Source organism: Eleutherodactylus coqui, chromosome 5 (genome assembly GCF_035609145.1).
Source record: "Eleutherodactylus coqui strain aEleCoq1 chromosome 5, aEleCoq1.hap1, whole genome shotgun sequence".
NCBI lineage: Eukaryota > Metazoa > Chordata > Amphibia > Anura > Eleutherodactylidae > Eleutherodactylus > Eleutherodactylus coqui.
In genome coordinates this window covers 53164618-53183469 of record NC_089841.1, presented here as the reverse complement: position 1 = coordinate 53183469, position 18852 = coordinate 53164618, and the positions used below count along the sequence as shown (strand labels likewise).

The window sequence follows — 18852 nt, the reverse complement described above, 5'->3', positions numbered from 1 at the left end:
TTGCCACGGAAATATAGTAGATTTCGCTCCTTTTAATTAAATAGAATTCTGTCTGAGGATCCATGGGAAAATCTGCACCAAATGGCACGGATTACTCTGTTGAAGAATCTGCAGCAAATCTGGCACGTGCGGGCATGCGGGCATCCTGTTAAGGACCACTCACACAACGGATTCTGACAAGGAACTCTGCACATGGAATGCGCCTGTTAAACCGCAACAGGAATTGTGGCTATTTTGCTGGGCTTTTTGCTATGGATCTGGCAATGACGGGGCTAAATCTGACATGTTTCTTCACGGACTACCAGAAAGCAATGACATGTCACTTCTAGGCCGTGATCTGTGCAGCAATGCGTCAGAATTCCACAAGCAGATTCTGCCTACCGCCAAGGCCACTGATTTTGCTGTGGTTATTAGAGGCCAAATTCGTGCAGAAAATTCTGCATGTAATTCTGCCAAGTGAACATACACTATGGATGGCTCAACACGGGCATATTTATTTGCACGTGCTGTGGATTGGCGTCACATTCTGCACCAGTAATATAGTTTTGGGTGGTTTTGATGCAGATTTTGGTGTGGATTTTCCGATACATGAGAAGGTACCCTTAGGATGCGATTACTTGTAGCATGTCTCCGTGGCACCTGAGCTGCTCTGTTCAATCAGGATCCATTCACACCCGTGTTTAGCGCTTCCATCACAATTCCTTTTCTGGGTTCTGTTTCTAAAGCAGACAAACAGAATTAAAATAATAATAATCTCTATTTGTATAGCGCCAACTTATTCCACAGCACCTAAAAGGGAAATAAATCTTACGGTTTTTTCCCTGTTCATTTCAATGGGTTTTCAAAAACGAAACAAAAACAGCTTCTAGTTTGCTGCCATTCTTTCTTTTAGGTTTTCTTTTTTTTTTTAATAGGAGCAAATGCCGCAGTCAGGACACCTAACAGAACAAAAAACTGGAAGCTGTCCTTTTATTATATTCTCTGGAAATGAAAGCTGCGCTGTGATTGGTGGCTATGGGCAACAAATACCAATTTTACTATTAGACAGGCTTTGTTAAATGAAGCCCCACATTCTTTGAGTTTTCCTGTCGTCTGGTGGTTCTTACATGGGATCCTATACCCATGACACATGAATAATGAAATACTAATCGGTAATGAACACACAAGCCAAACAATTGGATTATAAAAGGCTGCGGTGTTTATTTAAAGAGTTACCCAACTTGAATTAGTATTCAATAAAGCTATATATAAATACATTAGTAACCAGTAAAACGTGTCCAAAGATTTAGTCATACAGACTCGTCTGCCAAGTCCAAAACTGAATTAAACTATTGAAACAATGTCTACCGGTGTAAAGCTGGCGACATCCCACTTAAACCAATACCACAAGTGTAGTCTACTTTGGGGAGGGCGGGGAGACGTCCGGTCTTCAATCAACATCTGGACGCCGGTGTCCTGCTTCTCCTCTTCTTATGGGCTCTAGATCTTCCCGTCAGCTGCCGGACAGCCAACCAGCACTGTCACTAGCCCAGCTGATGCTCCAGGCAGATGTTCTAGAAAGTGCTCAAGGACTCCTCTGTGGACCCTGAGATGATCCCTCATCATACCGTAGGTGACTTAGAGGGGTTTTCTAGTGAGAATTCTTCTGATGACCTATCCTCAGGATGGGTCATTAATAGTTGATCAGCTGGAGTCTGTCACTCAGGACCCCGACCGATCAGCTGCAAATACACAGAGGTTGGAGCGGTAGCAGTGGAAGTCTCCACGCCAACCTCTATGTAGTGGCCGGCACTTGTAACTGCTGGCACAGCTCGATTTGATTTCATTGAGACCCCAGCCTGCAGTTACAAGCGCCGGCCACTACACAGAAGTCGGCGTAGAGACTTCTGCTGCTTCCACTCTGACCTCTGTGTATTTGCGCCAGTGACAACATTCACCCACTCAAGTGATCGGTCAGGATACTGAGCGACGGACCCCAGCCGATTAACTATTAATGAGCTACCCTGAGGATAGGTCATCAGTAGTATTCTCCCTGGAAAGCCCCTTTAAGGTGCTATTAGACAAAATGATTATCATTAAAAAAAATCGTTCAAGTGAGCAAAAATGAATTATACGTTCGGTCTAAACGCGAGCCAGCGAATGAACGTTAGCCTTAACCATTTAACATCCAGATCCCTTGTAGCCTCTGCCCTTAAATGTCCCATTGGCCTTACATTCCATCATTTGTCACCATAAATCTGGCATACCTTGTATGTTATGTTAGGTATACATACATATAGAAAGTGTATGTAGACTTATACACATAGATCTACTTCCTGTACATATATATGGAGACACTAATATAGGATAAGAGACACCATGGCAAAAAGAAATAACATAAGACAGACAAAAGCTTTTTAGACCATTTTCCTGCTCCCTTTGGACACATTGTTGTAGGCAGACTGTACAGTTATGAAGGAAGGGGAGTCTGGTGGGAGGAGCTTCACACAGAGAGGTCCAGTGTGCTCATGGGAACTGCTGGTCTTAGTACATCCCAGCTCCAGGCTGCAGGACCGCCCACAGAAGGGCTAGCGTTGCTAGAGCGTTGGGGGTAGCAAGATAGGAAGGAAAGAGGCAGAGGAGGATAGTAAACTTCAGCAACTTTGCTGGCAAATGGAAACTAGGCACAACCCCTTTAAGTTCGTACCATGTCCTGTGTCCCCGCACCATTGGGTTGCAGAGTCACATAACTGGATGTATTGCGCTGACATTTCCATCTTATTTTACTGTTCAACTGAATTGGCAAACTGGCTCTAAACTCTCCAGGATGAACACTAAACAAGGCACGCTTTGTGGCTACAAGACAATATCATGCCCCAGGCTTATTCTAGTGAATAACAGTAGTCACATGGCATGCGTCATCTTGCGACTTTGCATGCCCTTGGAATACATTTGGATAAACAATAAAATCACTGTAACATATGCAGTTACCATTTTACATTTTGCAATCATGACCATTGTTGTCTTCTTGTCTTGATCAGTGCAAACTTACACTAGACTGTCTTAAAGTCTTTCAGTTGGAACTTGCTGTCCAAACGACAGGCATTATGTTATAGAGCAGGAGGAGCCGAGCAGATTGATATATAGTTTTATGGGGAAAGGTTCAGTATAACTTGTAGTTTATTCATTTATATCTCTGCATATTCTGAGCTGAACAGTCCAATGGGCGGAGCTATCAGTGATTAGCAGCTGTGTAGGACTCTACATCCAGGGACAGCTCTTAATCACTGATAGCTCCGCCCATTGGACTCTTCAGCTCAGAATGTGCAAAGATATAAATGAATAAACTACAAGTTACACTGAATCTTTCCCCATAAAACTATATATCAATCTGCTCATCTCCTCCTGCTCTACAACATGATGCCTGCAGTTTAAAATGCACCAAATTCATCGCAGTAGCTCCACTGAATGATAAATTCATAAAATTTTAAGACTGCATAGTCTAAGTTTAGGCAACCTTTTAGTTGGGTTAGTTTTGGTGCAGTTCACCCCAATTTATGCCACGCCCCTTTGCCATACACAGTCAAAGGATACCCACAGGTGTATACAGAGATGTAAGACATGCAGTTCAGCCTCTTCCCCAGAGACCAAGGAGTGACAGGGGAACGGCATATAAGGCCTTTGCTGTGTGAACCAATATTACTATCATGCCTTGTCTGGCCTCTAAGTAGTACAATATAGCTGTCATTAAAGGGGTTCTACCAAGATTGCAAGTAGGGATTAACATGCTGATCGGTGGGGGTCTCACTGCTGAGACCCCTGCCGATCAAGAATGGGGGTCCTGTGTCCCCCTTCCTCCTCACTGTGGGCTTATTGCACTCCCTGCAGTGAGAAGGAGACTGAATGGATCGCTGGTCACGTAAGGCTCTAACTTTTCCATTTACTTTCAAAAGGTGTGCAGAGATATCTGAGCATTAATCACTCGGGCATTTCCGTCAGCCCCATTGAAATGAATGGAGTGCTGACGCGAATGCTTGGCTAGCACTCCAATAAATTTGATGTCACTGCAAGAGGAGAATCGACCCCACAGTGATAGGCAGAGGGAGATATGGGAGTCCCATTCCGGTGCTCGGCGGGGGTCTCAGCGGTGAGATCAACAAGTTATTCCATATCCTGTGGGTAGTGGATAACTTGTAATCTTGGTACAACCTTGAGCACCTTATAATAATGATGAGATGACTCTGCTCATCCAGTCTGTCTATACAGCGAAGCTGACAAAGCGTTCTACAGAGGACTGGGAATGTCAGCCTTCAAGTGTTTCCTTAATGTGCTATTTGATCTTACCAGATTTCGAAGCCTCACCACAGCGTTCTTCAGAGATGCAATGGGTTTCCTCTTAATGTTTGATCTCACCAGTCAACAGAGTTTTCTGAACGTTCGAAATTGGATGAGTAAGTGTAAAATATTCTTCTCCACCATGAAACACAGCCTGGTTATGTCCTAAATTGTCTTTCACTAAGATTTCTTGAGTTTGTATACATGGTCATCCTGGTTTACATCAACCGATCCTGATCTCATTACTCTGCACAGCTGAGAGTTTGCTACAACTGTATCCAATGTAGACAATTTTGTATGCAGCAAAGCGTTTAGCGAGGCGGCGTGGGACTGGGGGCGGGGCGAAAAGGTGAGGGAGATTCAAAATAGTGAGGGTTTAGAAGGAAGGGGAGGAGCTACAGGCAGGAAAAGACGAGAGCGGGGGAGCGGGAAAGCAGTTAGGTGTGAGTCAGCGAGAGAGAAGGAGCGCTAGAGAAGAAACGGGAATAGAAGTGAAAGACTGCGTGAAGAACGGTGAGAGCGGAGTGAAGAGACGGCCGGAGAAAGCCAGGAGTGTCGGGTGGAAGAGGACGCCAGAGAAGAAGAAAAGGAGGACCGGGACCAGCGTGTGGAAGAGGGCAGACGGCGAAAGGAGTAGAGCGGGATTATCGAGTGGAAGTACAGGCCGAGGAGGCGAGGAGAGTGCGGGACTATCGGGAGAGTTTCGTTCCAGCGCCAGCCCAGAGGAAAAGTTTTTCCCTTGGATTACAAATATGGAGGACTTGCAAGGCCTGATCAAGGAAGCGGTGAGAAAAGACGGGACCCGGTGGCTCGAGGAGCTGCTGGCGGCATGCCAGACACCAGCGGTCCAAGCAACGAACACCGGGCAAGAGGAACGTCGCCAGGAATCGGGAGAAGATGTCGGCATTCAAGAAGAGGCTCCGCGAGGCCGGCCGAGGAGACGGAAGCAGCCGCCGGTAAGGCTCAGCCCGAGCCCAGCAAGGAAGAGGGGGGGGCGGAGGGACAGCCGTGTCGGCGATTGCCCGAGAGGGTCCGGTAGCCCCGGCGGAGGAGGGGCGCCGGCACCTCGGCGCGCGGCAGAGAGACCGGCAGCACAGGCCCTACGGTCGGCGGCCAGCGGGGACACCGAAGGCCGAGGACGGACTTCGGCAACGGGGACTGGCTCCGGGCATCGTCATGAGCGCGCATCCGGGCGCAGGACAACGACGGCGGCAGCAGGTGAGCTCAGGCCGAGCGAAGAGCGGCAGGGAAGCGCGCGGTTAGGCCGCTCGTCCTCCCAAGATGGCGGCCCAGCACGTGGGGGGGGGAGGGTAGCGCACGAGGTGTGCAGCAGCTTTGGCCCAGGCAGGCACACAGGAGGCAAAGGTAGGGGAAAGGGAAAGGAAAAGGCAGCCAGCAGGCCTGCATATAACCCCCCTACACATAGTCCGGAGAGTTTTAGTAGCGAGTATAGCAGCAGTAGGGAGGGGGGGAGCAGTTTGGGGGAGCCCATAGGGGAACCAGCTAGTTCCGAAGAGGAAGGCCACACAGGGAGGGGGAGGGGGGCAAGGAGGCGACAGCATTTTCCCGCCAGCAGGCCTAGCAATCGCGTACAGCTGCAGTCACCCCGGCACGTAGCAACCCCTTCACAGAATACAGCCATGGGGAGGCAGCAGCCTCCGGGCCAGATGCCATTCTATGACCTTAACGAACCGACGGTTTCCTACCGTCGGTGTTATGTTAACCCACGATACACTGCCCCGCAAGCTGAATATTCTGATTACACTTACCCACAACCCCAGCCCCCGCGCAGGAGCTCCAAGCGGCAGGGCCAAGGGGCAAGGCAGAGGCAGAAGGCGCGAGCCAGGCAGGAGAGGCAGGAGCGTTTAGAGCGGCAGCGAGCGCAGCAGTCAGGCTTGGCATGCGTAGGCAGGGAAAGGGGCCGCGAGTCAAGTAGCAGCAGCGGGCTAGAGGAACCGCAGCGATTGGTGGAACAGCCTCGGCAGTCGGACCCGCAGTTATCCCTCTATCGCGAGGACCGGGAACGTCAACGGTGGCGAGACCACGATCACAGTCGCTCAAGGCGGGAACAGCCTGGCACGTCGCAACCACACAGCGGAGGAAGGGCACTGTATACGGCAGTGCATCAGCCCGGATATGAATCGGTCAGGAGCCGCGGGAGCGGAACAGCGGGGACAACACCCTTGGCAACGCCGGAGGTCGGTCCAGCTGGTGAGTCCGAAATGTATGATTTGATAAAATGTTTTATGGATCCCGCAGCGGGTGCGGAGAGGAATGATGTAGTAGAGTTGTTGCGGTCGCTGCTGAGCCGGATAGAACAAAAAAGAGGGCTTTTAGTGTCCTGCGCTCCAGGGGGTTCAGGCCCGCCTGTGGGTAGCACCGGTGGTAGCTCAGCAGCGGGTTCGGAAATAGACCCGTCAATTGGTTTACAGTTTGGTGATTCGATGTATTGTGGTGTCGCCCCATTGGGGGTGGGTCTGACGGATGAGTTGCTGGAGAAGATTAGGAGTGGTTTGTATATAGATATATGGTCCTTGCTTTCGGCGGACCACGTGATGGTCGATAAGGAGCGTGGGTCAGAGCGCGGTTCTGACAAAAAGCCCAAAATTGCAAAGACCTTCGGTAACTGGTTGCAGGCGTATATGGTGATGGTACACGTTATGTGCCAGCACCAGCCCGCAAAAGGTCCGGAAATGATGGTGTACTTAAACACCATCTATAGCGCTTATCGGCTGCACGGGGGTGCGGCCTGGTGGCGCTACGACGAGGACTTTAGGCGTCGCATTTCGGGAAAGAGCCACATCAGTTGGGCTTCTAAGGCCACTGATGTGTGGATACAACTAATTTTAGCGCAGCGTCCGGCCAAGGCGTCCTTTCCAGGGGCAGCCGCGGGGGGCACATCCCAGCAGCCCGCGGCCTCCTCTAGACCAAACGGCTCTTGTTGGTTATACAACGAGGGCCATTGCAGGTTTTACGCCACCTGCAAGTTTAGACACGAATGCTCGGTTTGCGGGGGCCAGCACGCAGCAGTGCGCTGCTTCCGCAAACAGAGAGCAACGCCCGTGGTGGGCGGCGCCAGCGCCCATGCGAACACCGGTGAGAAGCCGCTTCCTGGATCCGTGGTTAGACAGATACCACAGGAAACAGGAAGCAAAAATCATTAGAGCGGGTTTTTTGGAGGGCTTTAGAATACCTTTTTATGAGCAACAGATAACGACGTTATGTCCTAACTTGAAGTCGGCAAGAGACGACATTGAGTTGGTGACGGAGAAGGTGATGAAGGAAGTGCAGCTGGGCCGTATGGCTGGCCCCTTTAATGTTCCTCCATTCGAAAATTTACGGGTATCCCCGTTGGGCCTCGTGCCTAAGAAGGAATCCGGAAAGTTTCGGCTCATCCATCATTTATCGTTCCCAAGCGGGGGATCGGTAAATGATGGTATTTCGAAGGCAGAGGCAGCAGTAGCTTACACGTCGTTCGACTGCGCGGTACGTTTAGTGAGGTCGGCGGGCAGGTTTGCACAGCTGGCAAAAACCGACATAGAATCGGCTTTCCGGCTGCTTCCGGTTCACCCCGAATGCTTTCATTTGCTCGGCTGTAGGATCGAAGACAGGTTTTTCGTGGACATGTGTTTGCCGATGGGATGCTCCATTTCATGTTATTTTTTCGAATTGTTCAGCTCGTTCTTGGAATGGATGGTTCGTTATGAAACGGGCATCTCATCGGTGATACATTACCTGGACGATTTCTTGTTCGTCGGTTCGGAGACATCGGGCGATTGCGGTGTCCTATTGGCGAATTTTCAAAGGCTGATGCGTTTAGCGGGGGTCCCGCTGTCGGCAGAAAAAACAGCGGGTCCGGTCACGTGCCTGACCTTCTTAGGCATCGAGATCGATTCGGAAAACATGGTTTTTCGGCTACCGGCGGATAAAGTCGCAAAGCTGCGCCAAGCGGTGGGGGACGTGGCCCACTGCAGGAAAGTGACGCTGCGCCAGATGCAGAGTCTCTTGGGCTTGTTGAACTTCGCGTGCAAGGTTATTCCGATGGGGCGGGTTTTTTCCAGAAGATTGTCCTTAGCGACGGTGGGAGTTCGCGAGCCGCATCACTTCATACGGGTAACAGCAGGAATCAGGACAGACCTGCACATATGGAGGGTTTTCCTCCAGTCCTTCAACGGGCAGGTGGTGTGCCCAAAGGAGGATGTGGAAAGCCCGGCGATCAGTTTGTTCGCCGATGCGGCGGGATCGGGCGGTTTCGGCGTAATTTTTACAACCCATTGGTGCAGGGAACCCTGGCCGATGCTATGGAAAGAGAGAGGTTGGACAAAAAATATCACGTTGCTGGAATTCTTTCCGGTGGTGGTGGCCATCGAGGTATGGGAACCAGAATTACGGGACCGGAAGATTTGCTTTTGGTCTGACAATGCGGCGGTGGTGCACACCATAAACAAGCAAACTTCAGCGTCACCGCCGGTGTTGGCATTGTTGAGACACGTGGTATTGCGGTGTTTACAAAGTAACATTTATTTGCGTGCAAAACATGTCCCGGGTTGTGACAACGGAGCGGCTGATGCACTCTCTCGTTCACAGATGGACCGGTTCAGGGAGCGGCACCCAGAGGCGGATGCCGAAGGGGTACGGTGCCCGCCTTCCTTGTGGAACCTGGCCGAGGAGAGCTGCTGAGGCTGGTGGAATCATCGGTGTCTGGGTCAACGTGGAAAAGCTATAATGCGGTTTGGGCAGCGTGGTTGAGTGTGGTAGGAGGAACGGTAGTAGGAGGTGCTAGAGCAAGGGCGGCAACGTTGGACTTATTGGCAAAAGTGCGGGATAATGGGTCGTCCGTGTATGTGGCCAAAAAACAGCTGGCAGGGGTGGCCTTCCTATTGAAGTTACACGGTATGGCAGACGTGACAAAGGAATTTGTGTTCCAGCAGATTATCCGAGGTTGGAAAAAGGAGAAGGCGGGCGTGGATGCACGGCGACCCATTACGAAAAAATTGCTATTTAAGTTGTTTCAGGCATTGGAAAAAGTGTGCTCGGATGCATTTGAAGTGTCGTTATTTAGAGCAGCCTTTGCGCTCGCTTTTTTCGCGGCACTGCGCATCGGCGAGCTGGTCCCGGCGAGCAAGGCAAAATCGGGTGGCTTGGGGCAAAGGGACGTGATTGCCACGGAATCAACGGTTAAAGTCTGTGTCAGAAAGTCTAAAACGGATTTGTACGGTAGAGGCGAATGGCTGTCCATTAGCAGTCTGCAGGATAGATGGTGCCCGGTGGGCATACTGAGGCTTTTTATCGCAAAGCGCCCAGCGGTGGTCAATTTTTTAGCCCACGCATCGGGGGCACCGCTTACCCGTTTTCAGTTTGCGGCGGTGTTGCGTTCGGCGCTGAGGGAGTTGGGACTAAATCCGATGGAATTTGGAACCCACTCGTTCAGGATCGGGGCCGCTACGACTGCGGAAGCGCACGGCATGTCAGAAGAGGGTTTAAAAAAGTTAGGAAGATGGAAATCGCAGGCCTATAAGTCTTATGTTAGACCAGATCGGGTGATTGAAGTAGGTGAGGATTGAGAGGCAGTGTAGAAGCGTGGATGTTTCGTCGGTTATATGGCATCGTAGTTATATGTTTTAAATATGTTGGGTTTGTTGTTTTGCTATATCACCTCTCTATTGCAGTGCACGAGCCATGGCATGTGTGGATCATTGGACACTCCTTCATATATTGGGCAGAGAGGAGAGCGGCAACACGACCCATGGGCAGGAACTTGGGTTTGAGCGGAGCGTTGGTAAATTGGGTGGGAGTGCGGGGGCTGCTTTGGCCCCGTTTGCTACAACTGGTGCTAAGAATTAGCAAGTGGACCCCCCGGAAGGTTATACTGGTCGTTCATGCCGGGGGGAACGATTTAGGATGCACGAAAATGAATGACTTGTTGGTACTCATGAAGCAGGATTTGCTTCGTTTCCGGGACTGTTTTAATGACTGCACCCTGGTTTGGTCGGACATAGTGGCTCGGAGAGTTTGGAGAGGGGCCAGGAACACGGACGCCATCGAACGTGTAAGGAAGGTCATAAACTTGCGCATGTCTCGTTTTGTGCAATCGATGGGTGGAGTGGCAGTCCGCCACTGGGAGCTGGAGGACAGGGAAAAAGGGGCCTTGAGGATGGACGGCGTGCACCTCAATGAGGTGGGTTTGGACACCTTTTTGTCCGGACTGCAGGACGGAGTCGAGATGGCACTGGAGAGGGTTGGCGGGGGGGGGCGGTACGCGCCATAGGCGTATGGCGCATGCCGCTTGGCCGGGAGCTTCCCATGCGGGCTACGGCGCAATAGGAAGGTTTACAGGCCCATGTATAGGGGCTTACGAACGTCCTCTGGGCCGTTACAGTTTTGATAAGAGTTCAGTTAGGCATGGGAGGTTTAGAGTTAGAAAAGTTAGTAAAGTTAAATTAAATAGTAAAGTTAATATATATGTTTGGTATTATTTAATAAAGCTGTGGCCAACCCACAATTTTCAGCAAGAAGTTGTGTTGTTATGTTTTTTGGGTACAGGTTAAACGAACTATAGGTAAGTAAAAGGTGCCCCCAGTCTTGTATGCAGCAAAGCGTTTAGCGAGGCGGCGTGGGACTGGGGGCGGGGCGAAAAGGTGAGGGAGATTCAAAATAGTGAGGGTTTAGAAGGAAGGGGAGGAGCTACAGGCAGGAAAAGACGAGAGCGGGGGAGCGGGAAAGCAGTTAGGTGTGAGTCAGCGAGAGAGAAGGAGCGCTAGAGAAGAAACGCCCACCCGCCCGCCCAGGGGAGGGTGAAAAGGGGGATTGGTTGTAAGGAAGTAGGAGTAGGTAGGAAGTTGTCACAGCAGGAGGTATGGCCGGGAGCTTCCCATGCGGGCTACGGCGCAATAGGAAGGTTTACAGGCCCATGTATAGGGGCTTACGAACGTCCTCTGGGCCGTTACAGTTTTGATAAGAGTTCAGTTAGGCATGGGAGGTTTAGAGTTAGAAAAGTTAGTAAAGTTAAATTAAATAGTAAAGTTAATATATATGTTTGGTATTATTTAATAAAGCTGTGGCCAACCCACAATTTTCAGCAAGAAGTTGTGTTGTTATGTTTTTTGGGTACAGGTTAAACGAACTATAGGTAAGTAAAAGGTGCCCCCAGTCCTATGTGAGATCAACAAGTCGGAACTCCAAGCTGTATTTTTTTTTTTTTTGTACCTGTACTGATACACTGTAACAATCAATCGAAACAGGACAAAGATTGGTAGAAATTGACTGTTCCAGTAGCTAGTCTACATGAAGCATAAGATATACATCAGAGACTGGGATAGTATTTAAAGGGGGTTTCCACGACTATTCCTGACCAATCCTCAGGATTGGTTGCCAAAAGTTTGGCGGTGGTCCACCACTTGGGATCCTAACTGTAGGCCATTGCCAGATAAGAGGAGCTCATTCACCCAATCGATACTCCTGTATTAAAAAAAAAAAGGGGGCAGCAATAAAACAATGAATGCTCATTCGTCTGCTGCCTGCGTCTCTCGTGCAGCCTGAAAAATTAATTGTTTTCTGCTGCTGATGGAGATTAAGGTAAATGAGGGGAAAATGACTGCATGAGTGATCATTCTTCATGGAATAGTCTCTGATCAGCCTCCATGAAGGCCAATGTAAACGATCCCCATATCTCAATAATTAACACTCGTTAACACTGATAGATGGTTCTTTCTTCCAGACTGGAAATCTAGCATTCAACACCTTAGTCTTCAACTTGTTAACACCTCTATGCAAGCTGGAAGTTCCAAAGAGAAACATTTACTTGCAAATTAATGTAGCTCCCCTCCAGAAGAGGACATCCTGATAATGACCCCGCCTGGGATTGCTTTATGTGGATCTAATTCTTTTGGGATTAAACCTGGCTCATAACACTTTTACTTTCATTTCAGGTCAACTTCAAGCGAACGCTTACTGTGAGAGCCCTGATATTGTATTAATTGGTAACAAAGCTGACCTGTCCGATCAGAGAGAGGTCAACGAGAGGCAAGCAAAGGAACTTGCCGATAAGTATGGGTGAGTAGTCCTTGCTGTATCCTTGGTTGCTTTTTTTTTTTTTAAAGTAAGGACAAAGTTGAATTACTTTACCTATAGTTCTGGATTCCTGCAGCCACCACTAGGGGGAGCTCACTGTATACTATGTTGTTGATTCTAACCCCTTCTTAATATCTGCCATACCTGTTGGATATCAGGAATTGAGCCCGCCCCGTACGCAGTGGGTGCCAACTTAAATTACAGCTGAAAAACAGCTGCAGTGGCTGGGATCAGATAGAACTCTCATCCTGGCCTTTAACAATTAAGATGCCCTAGTCAGTGCTGACGGCAGCATTCTAAATGGCCTGACAGAAGGAAGGGGGTTCCCTCTGTCCCCCAATCAGTTCCTCTGAGACAACTGTTGGTTGCCATGATGGGGCCTAGTGAAGGCTCTCAGGCCTGCTATGGATTTCCTATTAAACCCTGCCTTCTGGCATAATGGGATGCTGACAGATGTAAAATATACATATTGTACAAGCGATCAGACAATTCCTATTTCAAGTCCTCTATTGAGACCAAACAGAAAAGCAAAAGTAAAATTAAAAGTTTGTTTTTTATATTACCACAAAAAATGAAAGTAAAAAAGAAACCTTTGCCATTCTTCATATAGAAGACGGAAAACAATATAAAAAAAAACATAATTTGTAGCGCCGTGTCCATAAAAATGGGATCTATTAATATACGGCATTATTTATCCTGCATGGTGAACACCGTCAGAAAAAGAAACGGAATACCAGAGTTACCCCATTTTAAATAAAAGAAAAATTGATTAAGTAGCGGTTAAAAAGTTGTATATAGCCTAAAATGGTGCCAGTAGAAACTACAGCTCACCCTGCAAGGAGCGAAGCAGAACACAACCCCATCAATGGGGAAAAAAGGTTATTGGGCCAGAATATGCCGGAAGCTAATTTTTAAAGGTTTTGTTACCTTTTTGTTTGTGTGTGAATATATGTATGTTAGTGTGTGTGTGATAATAAATTAGCCGCCTCTTTGTCTTGAAAGCTCCAAGCCAATCCTCTAAGTATATATATATATTTTTTTCTGAAACATAGCAGAAACGTACATAGCCCAAATGGGCATATCTGTAGTGGGTTCATGCTACCCCTGGTTCAAGCAGCATACACCTGGTGACAGGTTTACCCGCAGCACGTGTGGAATCTGCCCATGCCCGCAGCCAATAAGCCCTGCTTACCTTTTTTCCCCAGTAGCGGTGTCCACGCCTATCCCTCCACTTCTGGGTTCACTGTACTGTGCATGGTCCTCATGGCTTGCCATCGGACATGCACAGTACGGGGTTTCTTTAAAATAAATCTGCTGCTTTCCCGTGGATCCGTGGCACGTCTGCAGCTACCGGTGTGCCGCGGATCGGACGGCTTCCATTGACTCGGGATCTGCAGAAAAATGTAGCATGCTGCAATTTTTTTTTCCAGACCAAAAGGTCCGCGAATCAAATCCGCCTACTTTTATTCCATTTGCTGACGCCCATGCTTCTCTCTGGTTGCTTGACTTGCAGATCTCCCGCATGGATTCCGCAAATCAAACCCGCCCGTGGACATTGGCTAGAAGGCCGAACACACACGACCGGGTTGGGTTCTGACTGCGAGATCTCACAGCGGAATCAGACCCTGTGCCCCGGTGGTGACGGCCGCGTACCTGTGTGATGTCTTCTTCTCTGTGCTGCGGATGTCCCGGCTGGCGCACCGCCGCACATGCACAGTACAGAGAATGATGCGCCGGCGATGACGTGGATCTGTGGTGAATTGCCGCAGGACAGACTGCTTCCATTGAATAAAAAAAAAAACATATGTGCGAGGCCTGCACTGGAATAGGACATGCTGCAATTCCCTCCCCATATCTTTGAGCTGTATTTGCTGCGGGACCGGAGGCAAACTCCCGCTCCGGATCCCGCAGTTCAAATACGCCCGTGTGCATTGGGCCTAAGGTAGTACTATAAAGGTGTTTATAATTATATGTAGATTTCCTGCCCGGAGCTTCAAGACTGACAGCTTTGCTTATACACCAGCTGTCACTTTTGATGCTGCAGGCCGCATGAATCTAGTGACGGGTTTCCGTTAAGAAAGAAAAATAATTACATTTGGTGCTGCCGTAATCTTATTGACCGATTGAATAAAATTAATGTGTCATTTTCAGTGCAGCATCAATGCCGTACAAACATCAATGCTGCACAATTGCATTTTTTTTCCATTACATCCCACTTAGAATATTTTTAAGTTTTTCCATGCGTATATAAAGGAACGATAAACTGTATCAGTGATTAAAAAAATGTCTACTTTTTTTTTTCTCTCCTTGGAAACAGTGCCACTCTTGTTCATGGTTGTGTCCGGTATTGCAGCCTACTAATTTGTTGATTAAAAATGACTATAATTAATATGTTATACCATTTCTCCTTTCACAGCATTCCGTACTTTGAAACAAGCGCAGCAACCGGACAGAACGTGGAAAAATCAGTGGACACTCTTCTGGACTTGATAATGAAACGCATGGAACAATGTGTGGACAAGACCCAAGTACCCGATGCGGTTAACGGGGGCAACTCTGGAAAATTAGATGAAGCAAAAGCAGGTGGAAGAAAATGTGCCTGTTAAGAGGAAAGGAAGAGAGAAATTTTAAGTAAAAGTAACACATCTGGACTGTAAGAACCTTCTACGGCTAGTATGCAATGGCTGACGACCCACCATGATGCCCCCTAGTGGTCAGTGTCGGCTCAAGCCATTCATAGCTTAATACCATTAACACAATCTTCGAAGAAAAACAAAACGAAAGTCCTGCCAACAACCCCCGCCCCTCTACCTTTCATCGTTACGGTATTCGCCATCATCTCTTGTGAAGAAAGTGTTAATCTTATATATTTATATGCATTATAAAAGATACAAAATATGTTTCTTACAGGAAAAAATGGTGACTGTGGTTAAAATGGGGTATTTTATTTTATTTTTAGATCATCTGGTGTAGATTTTAAGTTGGATTGGGTATGCAAGCAAGCACGGCAATCGATTACGCAAACCTGGGCTGTCCTCCTTGTGCTCCTCCCACCTCAGGATTACCCCCCCCCCCATTGTTTAGATCTGGACCACAAGAGGTTCAATCCTTCTACCAAACCTTTTGTGAATGATTCCGACGTATCTTCTCGTCTCCCGTTTTTTGCTTGGTGTGTATGTGTTGCTATCGATAAACCAAATTGTGTCCCAATCAGGGATGTTTTTGTCAATGTTGGGAATGAGCAGCATCAATGTGCTACAAGATTTGATGTATATTTGGTTACTATATATAATAGACCTTGGTTCTTGTCAGTAAGACCTCTTAATAGTATGAGCCATGGAATGAACTGGCTACTAAAAGGGGTGGTGCATATCTGAATGTGGATGGGGCTTTGTATCATCGAACGTCATATCAGTGGTGCCTATTAATCTCCTGGTTTTATCTTCTTCAATTAAATTGAACATTTCTTAAGTCCTCCTTATCTCTCAAGTTGGGTGAAATTCAAAATGGCTGCCATTATAGTTTCCTCAGCATTTTTAGCCTTATGCACCACAACGCTGACTAGTTATACTGTGATCCATACTTTGCCATACCACAACCACTACAGATTTGCCATTTGGTAAAGCTGAGTGCTGAAATTGCGGCCATATTCGTTGTCATCCACCTTTGTTAGACAGAAGGACCCATTGACTTATATTTGCAACCAAAATTTTTATATAAAATCCTCTTTTACGTATTTAAATTTATTAAAAAGTGAGTAACGAAATAAAAGAAGAGAGCTGATTGGTTACTAGTAGTGTCCTTATTATAACACAGGGATTAGAGGTGTTGTCAAGCGGACAATAAGACATGAGCTCTTCTGACAGGAGGCCAATAACTTCAACACTGGCACAATATGTTTAATGGTTTTGCCTGATTAAATGGGTGCTTTATTGAAGATCATCCCAGAAATATCCTTAAAGGGGGTTGTCTCATGTTAAAGGGGTTGTACCAAGATTGACTTTTATCACTTATCCACAGGATTGGTGAAAAAAGTCTAATCAGTGGGGTCTCATGGCTGAGACCACTACCAATCTCAAGAAGGGGGGTCTCATGACCCTTTAATCTTATCACTGCATGCTTGCTACACACACTTACAGTGGCATGGAGATTGAACAGAGCGGTGGTTGCACATGTGTGGTACTGCTTCATTCATTCCAATGGAGCCGGCCGAGTATAAATGCTCAGTTACCTTCGACACTTCCATTGGAGATGGCTAGAGCTGCACTGCACATGCGTGACCACTAATCCATTCAGTTTCCTACTCATTGTGAGGAGTGCAGCGAGCCTGCAGTGAGGATGAGAGGGGGACAACACGTGACCCCTGTTCTCGGCTGTGAGATCCCGCCGATCAGACTTGAAAAGTTGATTCTAATATAGCCCTTTTAAGTCTGCCCCTTTCCATATGCCGCCTTAAGAGTCCACGGCTCAGGAATTTTCCTGTATATTAGCTAGAGTGAACAGCTGCTAACAAAAGTAGCTCTAAAGGACTAGGCCATCCATGGATTACATGGTTGGCCATGCATTAGAATGGACAGCATGTAGTGCCATACTTCCCCTGTAGTGGCCACTGCAGGGGAAATGTATGGCTGGCAGCAGCTTTCTCTGGCGATCACGGCTGATCAATCAAGGTTTCTTAAACTGTGATTATCAGCTGATTGTCAGGCTGCTTGAATTCAAAGATTGTGTATATAGACTGATGGTTTTGACTGGGAGTTACCAAGGACAACACTTGAAACACTGGGAATGATGAAGAAAAAGTATCAGTATCCTGTGATACAGTTGTATTCCGTCCCTTTGTGTGCGATTGGTTGGTTTTTAATCATATGTTTTTTTTTCTAATTGAAAGCTTTAATACCAAACAAAGGGAGATGAAGATTTCTGTCTTCTGTGAAAAAGAAATTAACCCGCAAAATACTGAATATGGAAAAAGGTTACCAGAAATTAAAAGTCAATGGAATACAATGGGCTTCTGATATTGTGAAGATGTAAAGTACTTATTTTTGTGCCAATATATAATATGAATGTCATAAAGAGATTTATTCAGATCTTGTTGTCCATCCCTCCTTTATTTCCCCTTCCTTATGTCTAAAGGAGTGTGTGTTCACATCCGGACTGCCCACCCTATACGACGCTCAAATAACTATACTGCCATACAGTATGATACCCAAATGTATGACCACATAATACTTTAATATAGTTGTCTACGGATGTAAAAAGAAAGTACATGAACCCTTTGTAATTTCCTGGATGCACACTAACAGCTGAACAGGATTGTCAGTAACCAGGCTTTATGTGCTTTTGTTTAACCCCTTGAGTGGCACGCCCGGAAATTTTCCGGGACGAGCTCCACTGCTCATAGCAACATAGCCCGGAAGATTTCCGGGCTATGTATCACTATGGGAGCTGCAGAGCACAATGCCACAAGCTGTGACAGTGTGCTCTACCTGCACAGACCCACAGAGAACAAAGCAAGGGCTTTGAAAAACCAGCAGAAGATATTGCCGACATGCCGGCAATCTCCTGCACTGGTTTGTTTACAGGTTGCCATAGAGACCATCGGCTTGTCAGAAGCAAGCCGATGGCCTCTGTGGCAGGGAGAGCTGGTTGTTAGCTGTCAGAGGACAGCTAGGTACTAGCTCTTACAGCAGAGATCAGAGAAAACCTCCGATCTCTGCTGTGTTAACCCTTTACATGCTGCAGTCTATGTGACTGCAGCATGTAAAGGGCTGTCACTGCAGCATGTAAAGGGCTGTCACCATCGGACCCCCGGAATGTGATCAGGGGTCCTGATGGGTCCCTGTGGAAGTCCCCTAAAGGGACAAAAGAAAAAAAAATAAAAAAATAAAAAAGTTTAAAAATTATAAAAAAATAAAATAAAAACACTTGTCTCCCTTTACTTTGTAAAAAATCAAAAATCTAATCACACATGTGGTATCCATGCGTCGTAATGACCCAGAGAAGGAAGTTAATACATTATTTAACCCCTTAATGACATGGCCCCTTTTTTTCTTTTTTCCCCATTTCTTTTTTTCCTCCCCCCTGTTTAAAAAATCACAACTTGTCCCGCAAAAAACGAGCCCTCATATGGCCATGTCAATGGAAAAATGAAAAAGTTATGGCTCTTGAGACGCAACTGCAAAATTACTTGAAATTCAATGATTAGACCATTTTAAAAAACCTGCCCTGGTGGGCACGACAGGGTGGTAGGAAACCCGCCACTCAAGGGGTTAATTGGAGAAGCACCTGTGAAAGTTGCACTTCCAATCTCCTCTCCTTAGGGCTACTTGCAAACAAACGTGTTTTTCGTCCGATCGGTTGGAAAATCGAACAGAACTAGCACCAATTCATGTGAAGGAGTGTATGCACATGGGCTTCTTTTTTTTACGAAGACAGAAAGTCGAGTAAAAATAAATCACAGCATATCCG

General features: G+C 47.3%; 1 protein-coding gene across 2 annotated transcripts in view; it reads left to right on the top strand.

Moving 5' to 3' along the window:
* The window catches only part of RAB27B (RAB27B, member RAS oncogene family), a 219707-nt gene extending 202236 nt beyond the window's left edge, over window positions 1–17471 (top strand). For both annotated transcript variants that reach the window (XM_066602519.1, XM_066602518.1), the window contains 3 exons: window positions 4327–4430; window positions 12243–12366; window positions 14801–17471. In XM_066602519.1, coding sequence (XP_066458616.1) covers window positions 4327–4430; window positions 12243–12366; window positions 14801–14990 — 418 coding nt within the window. In that variant the 3' untranslated portion in view covers window positions 14991–17471. The remainder of the gene's footprint in view (window positions 1–4326; window positions 4431–12242; window positions 12367–14800) is intronic.
* Window positions 17472–18852: the final 1381 nt, after the last annotated feature.